At 18.5% G+C, this 17,316-nt stretch overlaps 1 protein-coding gene across 3 annotated transcripts; it reads right to left on the bottom strand.

Annotated features, from left to right (window-relative positions):
• Nucleotides 1-305: 305 nt before the first annotated feature.
• LOC107996242 (uncharacterized) lies at nt 306-16,302 on the bottom strand. 3 transcript variants are annotated; one of them, XM_062072136.1, is made up of 20 exons: nt 16,106-16,302; nt 13,271-13,657; nt 11,331-11,455; nt 11,002-11,168; nt 10,030-10,929; nt 9,777-9,943; nt 9,623-9,662; nt 6,896-7,063; nt 6,544-6,679; nt 5,312-5,509; nt 5,070-5,204; nt 4,780-4,956; nt 4,557-4,708; nt 3,809-3,891; nt 3,141-3,473; nt 2,791-3,058; nt 2,292-2,374; nt 1,990-2,209; nt 1,307-1,740; nt 306-562 (listed from the first exon to the last, which is right to left on the bottom strand). In XM_062072136.1, exons 2-20 carry the CDS (start codon nt 13,510-13,512, stop codon nt 433-435), a joined length of 4,158 nt encoding a protein of 1,385 aa, XP_061928120.1. In that variant the 5' UTR covers nt 13,513-13,657; nt 16,106-16,302; the 3' UTR covers nt 306-432. The 3 variants fall into 3 exon arrangements, with proteins under 3 accessions (XP_061928120.1, XP_061928121.1, XP_061928122.1); XM_062072137.1 differs by having other exon boundaries at nt 13,271-13,643; nt 16,106-16,296; XM_062072138.1 differs by lacking the exon at nt 13,271-13,657 and having other exon boundaries at nt 16,106-16,296.
• Between the last annotated feature and the right edge of the window lie 1,014 nt (nt 16,303-17,316).

Genomic DNA, 17,316 nt, shown 5'->3' with positions numbered 1-17,316 from the left:
TTGGTAATAAAATAAAATTTATATATTTTTTAATTTTATATTTTCCTATTTCGAGACGATTTGGAATGTTGAATAAAATAAACTTAACGCACCAACAATAATTCTTAATAGAGTTAATTGACTTGAATGAAATAAAACGATATCCTGAAAATATATTAAACGTTTAACCAATCAAAATTATTAAAGATATGTTATGATTCAAAAATCAATTCAAAAATACCTTTAAATACAAATAATGTAGAATGAATTTTATAATATAGTCTTTTTCTTTTGTTGATAGTGGCAAAAATTTTAATTACAACATATACAGTTATGATTGGATGTTTTTATTCGTTTTATGAAGTATTAACTACATTTATTACATAGATAAATGATTTCATGTTTGTTTATGAATGTGGGATAACTTTAGCATTATAAAAAAGAAAGTAACATTTATTTACAAGAATCAAAAGACTCTCCTTTGTGCTTCTTGGCCATTTGAGAGTCACCTTGATTCTCTGTTTTTAACATTAACCTGGAAATCCGTTTCGATTTTAAGTAGGACATTGTTTCGCTTGATGATCTAAAATGAAAATTAATACTATTAAATAAATTTAAAAACCATAAATATAAATTATTATGTATATTATGTTATTATTAATTATTATTATGTTATAATAATTATCATTATTAATATTATATAATTATATTATATAATATATTCTGCAATGGAATCAAAAAATTTAGAAAACATTAAAAAATCAAAAAATTATTTTAAGAAAAAAAAACTTGTATAAATTATAATGTTAAATAATATCAAAAATAAAAGACTTCATTTTAATTGAATTCATTTTTATATTAAGAATTTTTTATATTTATTATTTTTATATTTATTATATTTAGAAATAAAATATTAATATGATTAATAAAATAATGATATTATATATTGTTTGTAAGAATAATTTAAAGAATAATTCAAAAAATTAATGAAATTTTATGAAAAAATCAATTCAATTCAATAAAATATACTTGTTAATATCTATCAATTTATAATATCTACAAAATATATTATAAAATTGAATATTTAATGTTATGTATTTAATTTTAAATGTTATATTATATTAATGCATTTTTCTATGAGTTATATTAATAAATATTTGAGAATTTGGAATTGATTTTTAATTTATAAAATAATTTTAGTTTTTTAATTAATTTTAGAATAAATCAGTTTAGTTTAGAATAAGTTTGGAATAAATCATTAAATACAATATCGATTTAATTGCAGAATAATTAAAATATTTAGCTTTCTTTAAAATTATAAATTTACCTCGAATGAGGAGCTTTAGTCTCAGTCAGCATCTCTGTCGAATTACTCTCAGACGAACTAGAACTTGTACATGGAGAGCACGGAATGATCTGGTATGTAGTTCTATTAACTACCTCAGTACTTGGTTCAGCACTTTCCGTTTGATTTGGTATATTATTACTAGTACGATTTTCTCCATCTAAAGTAGGCTTTTTTTTATCTTCAACATCAGTTTTTACAGATTTCGTATCAACATGATTCTCAGCCTTAATTTTTAGTTTACCATCTTGAGTAGGAAAGTTTACAGCAGGTATTGTTATATTTTTGTCTCCTTTTCTTGCATTCATCAATTTAATTAATAATTTTGATAATTCTTCCCTTTTTCTTGTTACTACTATTTCCTCAAACCAATTTTTCAATGTTTTTATTGGCAAAGTATAATCTTTAATGGGATTCTAAAAAAATAATAAAAATTTATTACATATTATATATTCAATAATTCTTATTTTATTTAATGATTTTTATCAATAGTATTAAAATAAAATTTAATTTATTAAATAAATAAGATATTCTATTTGAATTATTACCCTATTATACACAATTATCTTCTAAAATATTAATAACTAATCTAATAAAAATTTTATTTTAATAATAGAGAGAATTATATATAAATATATAAATATGAATTCAAAAAATAAATTTACCTTAAAGAAGCTTTCTACATATTGTAATACATATAATCCGCAATCAGTGAAATTTGATTGCTGAGGAACTTTTAACGATGCTCCTTTAATAGTATCTTTTGAAAATACTTTTTCACATCCCATTTTTGCTACATACTCACAACTTAAATAATCTCTTAATGTGGCTACTACACGTGCTCTACTTGCTCCCGCAAGAGAGTCAAATATTAATATGCAGGGTCTATAAAAAAAAAAAAAAAATGAATAAATCATATATTTTATTTGAAACATAATTCTTTAAAACTCTTTTTAAAAATACTTACATTTTTACAGTATCTTTTTCTTGTGATACATTTTGTTCCGTTTTCGGAGATAAATTTTTATTTTCTGTTGTTTCTAATTCATCCTGTATTAAAAATTATTCATAATATATTCGTATTACTAACTTTATCACAATTTAATTTATATATTTCTAATATATTCGTAAAATTTTAAAGATCGATTCTAAAGACCAAAAATTAATATAAATTATATGATTATGATATGATCTAATATAAAAATATTGATTGAATTTTTTTATTAAATTATACGCCATTTAATTTACATAAGATAAAAAAATGGAATCATTTTAATCTATTTCTGTTTTCTTTCGTCTAACATAAACTTATTTATTACGTTATTAATCTCAACAATATTTTTTTTATCGATCTTATATATTTTATATTTTTTTCTTTAAAATTGATATTTGAAAAATATTCCATAAATATACTCATGTATTCAATATCTGTAAAAAATTGTAAAAAAGTATATTAATTTGCTCACGTCATCTTCGCTATCCATTTCCATTTCTTCATCATCGCCTTCAGCTTCATCTCTTTCTGAACCATCATCACCCTGATCTATAGTTACAGTAGTCGTCACTGGTTTGAGAGTTGTACTTCCAATAGTAACAGTTTGAAGTTTTACTTCTTTTAATTTTTTACTTTTTTGTACAGTTTTACGAATATCATTTTCATCAGATCGTTTACTTTGTGCAAAAACTTTACCCACTAATCCGGGAAAACAAATAATAGCCAAAAACCAATGAGCACTGTAACATTTTTATACATAAGAATTGTTATTTAATATTTTAATTTAAAGAAAAATAGAAAAAAAATGTGCAATAAACTTACTGTTCATTTATAGGAATTATAATAAAATCTTTTTCAAATATATTGACATTTTTCGTCCACTTCTGAACTCTTGCATGTCTCTTAGCAGCAGGTGTAAGAGGCACATTACTTTCAACTGCTTGAGTGTGTGGACTTGTCAATCGCTTATAAAAATACGAACTAAATACATGAGTTCTCTGTTGATCAGATTCTGATAGAACTTCCAATGTCAAATATTTTAGATAGAAGTCTATAATTACATCATTTAAAAATTGATCCTCTCCAAGACATAAATAATCCTCTGTATTAATAGCTATACCACCTTTAGCAGGTGGTGGCGGATATACAGTTATTCTATAAATAACAAATATAATATTACACTATTTATGATTTATATAAAAATACCAATAATATTTTTAATAAAATATTTATATAGAAAATACTAAGAAATTTTGAAAAATATTAAAAAGTATCTATTTAACAATTTTTAAACAAAATATTCTGAAAATTATACAAAAAATAATAGGTCCATTGCAAATATATTATATACTAAATATATTATAAGCATAAATATTTTTATCCTTATTAGTATTATATATTATATTTATACTAATATTTGGCGCGCGCGCGTGTGTGTGTGTACAAGTATAATTAATAATTTTTATTTCATAATTAACTTTATTACTTACGTTTGTATACCACCATTGATATTCAAATTAGCTGCTGTTCCCATTTGAAGTTCTCTTCTTGACAAACTTTGCATTTGCAAACTCTAGAAAAAATTTATTATATTTTAAATTTTTCACAAATACAGTAAAACCTTCAGTATTAAAATTAAATAACATTATATTAACGTTGTGTTTTTTAAGTATTCTGTAGTTTGAACATCCATAGTTTTATATCAATATAGTGTTTTAAATATTTTATAATTTAAATATTATATAATAATATTTTTTTTTATTAAAACAGTAAACATATACACATATATGTTTATTTTTTTCTGTAAGATGAAATCTATTTAAAATCATTCAACATGAAATTAATATGTATGTATAATATATTTTATTATTATCAACAAAAAAAAAATATTAAAAAAAATATTAAACTAATTAAAAAAAATATGATGTAATAAAAAATTTGGACATAGAAAATATAAAAACAAATTCAATAAAGATATATTATAAAATATAATTAACATAATATGATATAAAAAAAAGAAAATCTTATTTATAGCAAATAGTAAATATATTTTTAATGATCAAGATTTCGGACTAATTTTATGTAAATAAAATACAAACTTATTTTTTCATAAAAAAATAAAACGATATCCAAATTTTAAAACTAATTATCCGAATTAATGAATATCTATTATAATTTTTATTTAAAATTTTTTAAATAATAACTTTATATATTTAAGAATATATAAATAATACATACATCTTTCGGTGATGCTCGTATAAGAATATCATTTGCTTCTTTTGCATTTAATTCTTCTAATAAGTTTCTTCGCGTAAACAATGTTTTTAATACAACTTTTGATTCTTCTGATAATTTTTCTGGCAGTAAAGTTATTCGTTTATGTGTATGATCTATAAATTATTATATTTTTATTTTTATTTCATTTATAATATAAATTATATATGCTTAAAAAAATTGATACCTTTTCCAGCCGGATCATAGTATGGTCCTTTTGGATCCTGCATTCCTAATAATTCACGAATCATAGCTCCAGTATTAATAGATGTATAAAAGAAAAGCACTGGCATTGATTTACCAAAATGAATTAGTACTTTTACTATATCTCGAACCTTAACATCTAATGTTACAAAGGTTTTTTCTGCAATATATGTAAATAATTGTATGGAATAAATATTTATCAAAATAATTATAATAAAAATAATATGCTATTTTATATTATAAATATTATATTGTAATTTGTAAAATAAATACCATCTTCCAATAAAGGTACACCAAATCTTACTCCATTTTGCGAGATTAAGACTCTATCCCGAGGAATATATTTATAAGAACCTATCCTTACCGTTCTACACAATAAAGAAGTATGTGGAGATTGCATAGTATTATCTAAAAGATATTTATCTTTATTTATTTTTTTTAATATATAATCAATTAATTTATTATTCAACATTTAAATAGAAATATATCAATATCAATATATATTTAGAAATTACCTTTAATATCTTCACTCTCCATAGTATAATCAGGATTTGTATCAGAAACAGAATTATTCGTAATTATTGGTTCTTTCTCAAGAATAGTATCCATTTCATCACTATAATTATTACTCATATCATTTGAAAATATATTGTTACTAGAATCCGATCTTTTTTTGCCTTCTTCTTCTTCATCAGATGATATTGTCAAACATTCTGAATAAGAAATATCACATCTGAAGTATTTTATATTCCATAAGACATTTTATTTAAAAATCTCTATTGCATATGAATTTTTAAATTACAGCCATGAAAATTATTCAGAAAAAATATGATAATAGAAATATTTTACTTATATATATATCTTTAAGATATAAATTAAAAATGGAATTAATAATTTATAAAGTATATAATTAAAAAATCTAAATTAGATCTAATTTATAATTCGAAAAGAATAATATAACAAAATTTTGGAAATTGAACAAATTAGAAATACAAATTTTATTAATTTTTTATTTTTAGATTTTGTTAAAATTTTTTTAAATAATTTTATAAAGACTAATTTATAATAAAAAATAAAAATATATATATATAACAATTTTTATATATAATATATGTATAATTTTTATATATAATATATAATGTTATCTATGAATTGTATTATTATTAATGAAAAAATTATTATTCTACACTTAAAATATCACACAATTATAATTACCATTTATGATATTGTTGAATTCTTTATATAATTTTATACCATATATATATATACCAATTTATACCATATATACCAATTGCATAATTGTATTAGAAATTGTATTATCTGAATAACATCTCAAATAACAAGTGAAGAAAAAAAGTTAGAATATAAATCTAAACTATCATTGCTTAAACATTTATTTTTATATATTTTTCACATTAAACATCTTCTAATGTGTCAGACAAAGGATAAATATATACCATTAATTTTTTTTTTCTTTAGTTTAAGTATTAAACAAAATACACAATTCTATTTAAGAAAATACTGATGATTTTGAGGAAAATAATTATCATATTTATCATTATCATATTTTCCTTTAGAAAACTGATTAGAATTTTGTTATATTATATTTAGGAATATTATTTAATATATCTCTTATATTATTTATATATTATTTATATATCTATTATTTAAACTTACACAAAATAGATTTATACTTTAAAATAAAATCATAAAATATTTTTTTCTTTTTTTTTTTTTTTTTTTTTACCTGGCTCTTTATGAATAGGCCTTGATCTTGAAACACCCCTTCCTCTTCCTCTACCACGTTTATACACAGATCCATCTCGCTCCAACTTTTCTAATTTTGCTGATGAATTACGTTCATTATTTTTCTTGTAAAAAGTCTGAAAAAGATTAAATAAGTAAATCATTCAATTTAAAAATTTATATAATGATCATATTTTAATAATATATATTAAAACTTTGTTTAAATTTATACAAAAATGATATAATAATATTTAAAATTCAAATACAAAAAAAGTTTAAAAAATTGTTTTAAAATTTCATTTGTTTTATAATAATATCAATAAAATAATCTTATATAGTTTCATAATTCTTACATCAACAGATATCATTGTTTCTTTCTTTTCTTGCATACCCATTGTCATTGGTATGGATTTTACATCTTTTGGTAATTTCCTTTTACATCTTAGGCATCGATTAAAATCAATAGAGCTAATGCCACAATGAGAACAAACAGCCAACATTCCTTCTATATATATAGGTTCCTGTAAGATATATTAAAAATAATATGAATATAAAAAATACATTTTATTTATATTTTTTACATTATATTTTTTTATTACACATAAAATAAATGAAAATCATTTATAAAAACATTCCTATACTATAAAAAAGATAATTATAATATTACTAAAATTGAAAAAGATATATGAATCATTTAACTTAACTATAGTGTGCACTATAGTCATTTTAATATTTTATTTTGTTTCTTCAATTTTGATCACAAAATTTTAATCTACAAATTTTATCTACAAGAGATACTTCTAATTAAGAAATATTTTTATGTTAAAAATAATTCTATAAAAATTTTAAAAGTTATTTAATATAATTTAACGAAAATTTATAATTATTAATAAAACAATGAAAATTTATATTTAATTATAAATTTATATTTTATGCAAAAAACTTTTTTAATGGAAATGAAAAAATTATATATCTAATTCACATTACAAAAAAATCATATTAACATTTTATCAATAAATACATAATATTATATAAATGGCTCACGAAAATATTCAAAAGCTTGCTATAAATAAAATAATAAAAATATATATATTAGATATTATTAGATGCAAATATTATCTATTTGAAAATATTATCATAATTATTATAAAATACGAATATCGAAATTATATGCATTTTTTTTTTTTTTTAGTCAACTATTATTTCGAGAAGGTGAAATAAATCCTTAAAATTTCAATGTTTTTTTTTTCGTTTTTTTAGATACTTTTTAAATTTTATTATAATATTTTATTTTTCCTGATTTTAAATACAGCTTTAAATAAAATTTAATTTCTAATAAAATATTAAGTTTTAAAATATTAAATTTTTTTTTTTAATTATATTTAATTTATATTTAATAATATAATTTTATTACCATTAAGTAATAAATTCAATTTTTTTCATTACTTAATGAAATTAAAATATTTATTTCATTGTTATATATATTTCATTTTTTATATGTACATATATTTTTACATAAGTACTTTTGAAACAATTATATAATTTAGATTCAAAAATTATCTTTTCAAAATTTTCATATCATTTTTTTTTAAATTAAATATTTTTATTTTAATACAAATTTTATTTTTTATATTTATAATTTATATTTTTAATACAAATTTTATCTAAAAAGTTTATTTATTTAAAATATACAGTAATAATATTACATAACAAAATTCTTTTTTCATTTTTATTTATTATTTTAAATTTTTATTTATTATTTTATTCAATTTAATTATTATTGCAAATTTGAAAATTTTTTCAAAAAACATTTATTAATTCTAACATAATCATATATTTTTAAAAAAAATTATAAATCAGAATTGTAAAAGTATGATTATTTAAAATTTTCATCACTTACATAAAAATAAATAAATTTTTTATTTAAATTAAAATGTTACATTATATTATTAAAATGTTACTGAATGATAAAAAAAGCTTTTATATTTTCAGATATAGAATCTTAGATAGAAGTGCATTTTGTGTATTATATAATAGTGAATACAATATTTTATTTTTTTCAATATTATATAGCAATAAATTCAAATTGAATATTAAAGTAAATAAATATTTTTAGTATTCATTATAATATTTATTATATAAATAATTATATATTTTAATCACTAACATATTTTATATAATAATTTTACTAACATATAAAAATTTCACTAACATATTTTATATAATATATATAATAATTCTGATATATTTTTTAAAAACTTTGTGTCATATAAATAAATTTCATCATTTTTATAAATTTTATAAATATTAAAATTTTGCATAAATATTTTATAAAGATTATATATTGAATACATAAATATATGCTTAAAAAATAATTTTTTAAAATTCTTGATTTTCCATTTTATTACATAAATAATTTGTTAGTTTTATTATCAATATGTATTATTAACTTTACATATTAATATTCTTCTTTCTTCTTTTAATAACATATTTAAAATACTCTTATATTTTATAAAAAACTAATATATTAATATATTATTTAATATATTATAATAATATATGATATGTCAATATTGAAGAACATTTTATGAATATTGATTTTAGAAACAAAAACAAAAATTGATATAAAAAAATCGGTTTAGACTTATTTATTTCAGTTATAATCAAAATTCACATTAGATGAAATGAGATGGAAACAGAACGAGATGATAATGTAAAGATAATAATAAGATATTAATATAATGTAAAGATATAATACAGATATTCTATTTTCATTTTACTTTGTATAACTCAAACATAAATTGTTTATAACGTAATAAATAAATCTTGATTGAAATTTTTATAACTTTTTTTTATTTTGATCTCTAAAATCAATTCTCTAAAGATATTTTACGAATGTATTAACATCCTAAATAAAGTTATAAATTTTAAAACATTATTAAATATGTAAAATTATATAAAATATATAAAATTATATAAAATTAAAAAAAAAAAATAAATTAAATAAATTTTCATTAAAATTATAAATGTTATTATAAATGTTATTATATAAATCAACATGAAAAAAAATTAAAACTCACCTCATTTTGTTGTACAGGATTACTATTCTCATCAGGTGAACTGAAATATATTATATAAATATAATATATAAATTAATATCAATTATATGATATTAAAATTCTTTATATTTATATATAGATTTTAAATATTTAATGAATATATTGAAAAGCTCACCTATGAGAATTATCTAAACTACTATTTGTATTATCTTGAGAACCATCATTTTCATCCATATCAAGTGATACAACTGCACCAGGTCCAGCTTCTACAATATAATTTATACCCAAAGTAGGATCAAAAATTAATGAAACACTTGTTTTTCCACGAAGTACGATTTTTGCCTAAAAATACAAATAATTTTTTCATTAATATATTAACTTTTGATTAAACATTTTTATCAAATTTATTATTATAATGATTAAAATACCTGTTCCAATAAATCTTGAACTGTACAATCTTCATGAGGTATATCAAATGTAATTAATCTCTGTTCGCCATTAGAAAGTTTAACTAACATTTTTGCTGTATTTCCTTGTATTTGATGTTGAACTTTAGTATTTGTTGGATTATGAATAATTTTTTCAAGAAAGGCAACACTTTCAGATAAATTATTTTCTGAATCAGTTTGTGAAGAAAAGCTTTGTTGATTTGTTGGACCTTTTTCACAAATTGTTGAAGATTCCAACGGTTCAACATTCATAGCATTATGAACATTTTCAGATGGAGATGAAAGTGATGATTGCTCAAATTGAGATTTTTGTGTTGTTTGTTTTTGAAATTGTAACTGTAATGAAGATGACATTTGTTTTTGTTGTATTGAATTTGTAGTTGTTTGCTGTCGTGTAGGATTATTTAATGAAGTTTGCATTGAATGTGAAGCAATATTTGATAATCGTTGCATATTATTTCCTTGCAATCTTTTATCATTTTGTATTTGTCTTTGATTTTGCATTTGTTTTAATCTTGTTTGTTCCATTTTAGGCTGTTGCATTTTTAAGGAATTTTTTGGCAAAGTAGAAGCTTGAGGTCTAATATGAACTGTACTCAAAGGAGAATGTATCTGTGTAGAAATTTGTGTCACATTCTGTCCAGTAGGACTAATTGTTTTACTACAAAATGAAGGTGCAGATACTCTGATATTAGACGCATTAGCGTTTGATATTTGAGTTCCAATATTATTTGTTACATTCACCCTATCAATGGTTGAGATTCCTGTTTGTACACTGTTTGATACTGGTCGATTTCTGTTTTGGTATGATCTAAGTGGTTTCCTTTTTATAAGCTCACTATTCTGTGATGATAATTCACAAGATCCATGTAATAGACTCTAAAATTATATATAACTAATATTACACTTAATAATTTGCAAAATAAAACTATTTTGGTTTTTTATACTTACTTGTGAAGAAGTATTATTTTGATTTTCATTTAAATTGGCAGTTTGAGTTTTTTCTGATATCAATGCACCCTGTTTTGAAACTGCATTTACACTAATACTATTTTCTTGCATTTTTATCCATTGTATCTGTTGTCCATCGTTATTACAACCTATAAATGTTTTAGAACCTAAATAACAAAATGATGTTCTCATAAATTGCTTTTTAATTATTGTATAATTTTTTTATTTTATAATATATTTTTAATAATTATAATTATATTTTTTTAATAATAATTTCATTCTTTATTGTATTTATTTTAAAAAATGTTATATAATTGCACTAAATTTACCTTTATTATCCACAATGTTTACAATATTTCCTCCTATAGTATTATCATTCACTGTTGTAGTCTTTAATACACTTTGAGGTGAAGTTAATTCATTTGTATTTGTTTTGATTATAAATACATTTTGTCTGAAAATAATAATATATTATTTAATGAAAAAATTTGAAATAACAAATATTTTAACAAATCAAAACAAAAAAACAATGCAAACTACTTTTTTGATTCATTAATATACATTTATAAATCAATTAAATATTCCCTTTCTACAATTTTAATTTACATTTAAATAAATTGAAAATATATTAATACCTAATATAAAAATTTTCTATGAAAATTTATTTTCATTTATGAAAATTATAATATATCAATTATATGTGTTTAATTTAATTTATGTTTATAAATGAAAAGCACGAGGAAAAAAAAGGGTGCATTGGTACATCTCATTTCATTGCATAAAATATAACTGAAAGAAATATTCATTTTATATATTTAAATTATTATTTAAATTACAAATAAAATGTTAATAAAAATTGCACCATAAAATTTTAATCTAAGTGCTTTTATATGAATTATAAATAATATTTTATTAATATAAAAAGAATTTTATATGAATTGTAAATAAAATACATTTGTTATAATTTATATGTATAAATTATATAAATTTTTATATATATAAATTTTCTAAGATTTTAATTTAAAAATATTACTATTTTATGAATAATTAATTACAAAAAAATAAAAATAAAAGTTATATATAAAATTATTAAAATAATTACAATTAAAAAAAATTAATATAGAAAATTTAATATACTATATATAAATATAAATTCTCAAAATATAATATTATATTATAATTATGTTACAAATAAATGTTTTATAAATTTTCTATTTAAGTCATAATAATATTATGTCATATTTAAAGATATTTGATTTATTAGTGTATATTATATTTCACATTTAAAAGTAGTTCATTTTTTATAAATTATTTATTCTATTATATTACAATAATATATTTAATTATATTATACAATAATAAATGAGTAATTTTATAATTATAAGATATTCATATATTTGATTTTCATTCAATGAATGAATAATTACATTTATATTTATGACTTATTTTATAAAGTGAATAATGAAACTTACACAATATGCATGGATTTCAAATATTTCACATAAATTTACTATAATGATTTAAATCACCCAAATATAATGTTTCATTATTAAATAAAAATTTAATAATTAAAAATTTATTAATTATAAAAGACTTCTTTGAGGCACACATGTACAATATATTAAAATAATATACTTCAAATTTCTATATAAAATAAATAACGCATTATTATCCTTAAAATATTATTAATAAAAACAGTTTTAAACTCTTTATATATTTTATTTCTTCTTTATATATATATATATATATATATATATATATATATATATATATATATATATATAATTAGAAGACTATCTTAAGAAGTTTTTATTAATCTGTTATATTTCTATAATACATATCAAAGCAAATATAATCATTTATTATAATCATAATTTTAAACATTGACAAAATTTTAATTGTATTCTGTATATATAAAACACATTATTATTTACATGATATTATTATATACATGAAATTATATAGATCTGTCTATAAAATTAAAGTATTTAATTACTATATCACATATAACACACTATAAAATATATTTCTACAATGCAAAAACAATAAAAAAATATTTTTTATACTCTAATAACATGCCAAATAATTGGTATTTAGTTTTTAAGATCAGCATCATATACCAATATCCCTTTATTTTCCTCGAATATCTAATATTTTTTATATTTTTGTATGTATATCAATATATACATATCAATAAGATAAAAAAGCAAAAAGATACCACATTGCTACTTCAATATTTGAATAATTAAAATACATGCGCACAAATTACCCTTGATCCAATTGTGTTGTAGAAATTTGACTCCCTAAATTAATTTGCTGTGAAAATATTGCTTGCCCAGTGTTTTGTGGTGCAGTAGTATAAGTCAAAAATTGTTGAGAACCATTACCACCATTATTTATATCTTCAACAACTAATTGTACACTTTGTCCCTCTACAGAGCAAATTCTCTGTACTTCTTCAAGTGTTAATGTACCACTGGCATTGGTCACAAAATTATAATATTGTGCCATAGTATTCAAGACTTAAATGCTTGCAAATATGATCTTTCGTCAATTTATTTAGATAAAATCGATCAATGTCAGTACTACACTGAATTACACCAGTCCATCAATATCATATCTGTAGAACGATGAATTAGTATCTGCACAATAAAACCTATTAAAAGTAATTTAAAGTTACTTGTGTTTTTTCTAATATATGCTTATATAAATTATTATTATTTAGAAAAAGAGAAGACAAAAGTATATGCAAAAATTTTTTTTAAGTTAAAATATATTGAGCTTCTCTCTCTCTCTCTCTTTTAAAATAGTTCAAATTAACACTGCTTAATATTTTTTCATAACTATATTAAAATGTATATCATATTTAATTTTAATTAATTAAATATTTTTTTTAAATCTAAAACAAAAAAACAAAAATATATAAAAATATTAAATATTTCAATAATAAAAGATTATATATATATTAAATGATTTATATTAATTAAAGATAAAAAAATCACAAAACATGATTTTTTCCTAAATTAAATAGTTTTTCCTAAATAAAATAATTAAATAAAATTTTTTTGTATTAAATTATGTTTCATATTTACTATATACAATTTTTATTTTTTAATTATATTTCATGTATATTATGATAAATATTTCAAGTGAATATATTTTAAAACAAGATATATCTTATTAAATTACAAAATATAACATTAATAAATAGAAAAAGCATAAAAATATTTCATTTTATATACATAAAGTAAAAAGTTAAACTTCTTAAGTAGTCTCCTACAAATAATTTTTTTAAAAATTGCATAAAACCACCCCATATCATGTTATAATTAAAAATTAAATCTAAATGTGAATTTCTGTTTTTATGCAAAATGAAAATATTTAAAAATTATTGTACAATATGTGCTTCAAAGATTTATAATTTAGACAAAAATTTATTAATAAATAATTTTATAAAAACTACTGAATTAATAATTATAATAATAATAATAATAATAATAATAATAATAATAATAATAATAATAATAATAATAATAATAATTTTGGGAATTTTAAACAAAAGCATTTCTTTAATTTATACCTAACATGCAAAATTTTAAACAAGAGAATTTTTATAATTTTAAAATTATTAAAATAACATATTAAAAGATTTATTAAAATAATAAATTATATATTTAATTGTATTAATATTATTATTTTCAAAAAATTTAATATTATATTTTTCTTTATTTTGTTTCATATTGTGTGATACGTTCCATTATTAAATACGTAATACGTATTCACATATAAACAGCATAAATAGCAATAGCTAATTGAAAATATAATAAATTATTAAAAATTTTCAAACATTCAAGATATTTATAATCAATTCATATAATATAAAAAAATATATTATTAGAACATATATTATTAAAATGCAATAAATTCATTATATATTTAATAAATATAATAAATTTGATATTGAATAACTATTGAATAATTGAATTTTTCTGATATTTTAACTTATAATATTAATATTTTATTTATATTTATTATTTTCTTTTTAATTTCTCTCAATAAAAATATTTATATACAAATATCTATTATTTTTAAAAATATAATATTTTACATCTAATAATATAAATAATTAAAATATTATATTAATAACAAAAATAATATTTCTTTAAAATTACAATCTTAGCATTAGAAATTATTTTTTTTTAATATATTTTAATAATCTATAGAATATATAATTATATATATTCTTAATAATAAACATCATAATTATAAAAATTATAAAAAATAAAGATAAAAGAAAAAAAAATGATTAGTAAAATATATTATAATAAAAATGTATATTTAATATTTTATTATTTGTTTATAAATAATAATTACATTAACTTTTATTTAGTTTAAATGATAAAATAATTAAATATACATATTTTACAATTATAACAAATTGTAAATTTAATTTAAATATAAAGAATATTTTATAAAAAATATAAGTAAATCTTTCTAATGATTTGTTGAGATTTTGTAACACATGTGATATAAATTGATAAATAAAGTGCAATACTTATTGTAATAAGATATGTGAATACAAAATAAACTTGAACATATAATGATTATTTTTTTTACAGTTTCCAATATTATTACTGTTTTAGCATTTATAAATATATAAAATGAAAAATTAAAACAACTTGAATATGAACAATATTTAAATTTCACAGAATCATAACCTAGAAGATGAAGAAAGAAATCGATCTGGATTTTATATATCCATTAAGAAATTAAAACTACAAATAAAAATAAAAACACATGCATTAGCGATGTGAATATTATAATGTATTATAAAATATATATGTAATTTAACTTCGAAACGTGCAAGATATATGATAGCAAAATTGTTTAAGAATTTTATCATAACCTTATTTCAAAATTTGAACTATCTTAAACAAAAATTATAATGAAATAATAATACAAACATTTACATTTTGCTATACTATAAAGCAATTTTATTGTCAATTTCATATGAAAAACATGCGGAATTACCGACTTGAATATGAACCGACGTCTAGTGCACACGTTATAAATTTTTTATTAAATTGACAACTATGATACTTACAGTCGTTTGTGTAAGGAGAAGTAAATACACAATTCCAAATTTAGCAATAACAAATATTCCTTATATTGTAATCTAGTTATTTCGTTATACTTCGCGTAAGTAAATAACACGTCCAATTCGCCATTTTACGTTACCGTTTACGTGAAAGAATCGCAAAGCAACCGATAGACCGCAAAAGATTACGCCACTGCGTCACTGAAGTAGAATTTCCGGCTCCGGTTTTCTAAGACACTAATGGCGCGAAATTTGATATATCATGACAATTGCAGTTTTTATACAATGATAATATAATATATATTTATGATATAGATATTTTATTATTAGAATCTTATTTAATCATATCTCAATTCATACATATGAATAGTGTTAATAATGAACATAGCTCAGGTTCTTGCAATAAAAATAACTTAAATTTTTTTAAATAAATTCATGCTAGTATAATTTAATATTAAACTTTAACATTTTTATACAAAATATTATAAGATATATTATAAATGTATTAATTTTCTATTTATATGAAAGAAAATTAAAAAATAAAATTTATAAATATATATAAAAATTAAAATATCTAAAATATGTATTATAAAATTCAAATATAGTTAGAAATTTAATAAATAATAAAACTATAATTTATTATAATTATTATAAATATTTATATGTTTATAATTTAATCATATATGTAAAATTTAAAGACAGAAATTTATATGTGAATCATATATTTTTATTGAATTAAAATTCTAGTAAATTATTTACAATTATTTATTTATTTTTAGTACTGTTATTTTTATAAATATTTAATTCATTTGAAAACATGATTGCAAATAAAATCAGAATATATTAAAATATACTCTGTATTAAATTTGAAAAATTAAATCAGTTATATATTATATATTAAATTTGAATAAACGCGCCATAAATTTCATAGACTGTTATGAACGAAGGTTGCAATATGAATTGCATTTTTATATTATTTGCATTATCTTGTATTATTTAATCTTTTCTGTTTCTGTATATTTTTTTCGTATATATTAAATTTAATAATTTTTCCTAATTTCAATTTATTGTTATATGAACTGTGAATCTAAAATTTGAAAAAAGATAATAATAGTAAAAATAAAACGATATTTGAAACATCATTAAATTTATTAAAGATATTTCAGAAAATTACCAAGAAAAAAATTCAAAGGAAATATATAAAAGAAATATACAAG

Source organism: Apis cerana, linkage group LG2 (assembly GCF_029169275.1).
Source record: "Apis cerana isolate GH-2021 linkage group LG2, AcerK_1.0, whole genome shotgun sequence".
Taxonomy (NCBI): domain Eukaryota; kingdom Metazoa; phylum Arthropoda; class Insecta; order Hymenoptera; family Apidae; genus Apis; species Apis cerana.
This window is presented reverse-complemented; position numbering and strand designations above follow the sequence as displayed.

What these genes read in the sequence shown, in the direction of transcription:
- LOC107996242 (XM_062072136.1), bottom strand. Translation starts at nt 13,512, where the DNA reads ATGGCACAATATTATAATTTTGTGACCAATGCCAGTGGTACATTAACA. An exon ending in ATCCTGTACAACAAAATGAG is followed by an intron (nt 7,064 to 9,622) that starts GTGAGTTTTAAT and finishes TATATCTTACAG; the next exon opens with GAACCTATATATATAGAAGG. An exon ending in ATCAATGGTGGTATACAAAC is followed by an intron (nt 3,474 to 3,808) that starts GTAAGTAATAAA and finishes TGTTATTTATAG; the next exon opens with AATAACTGTATATCCGCCAC.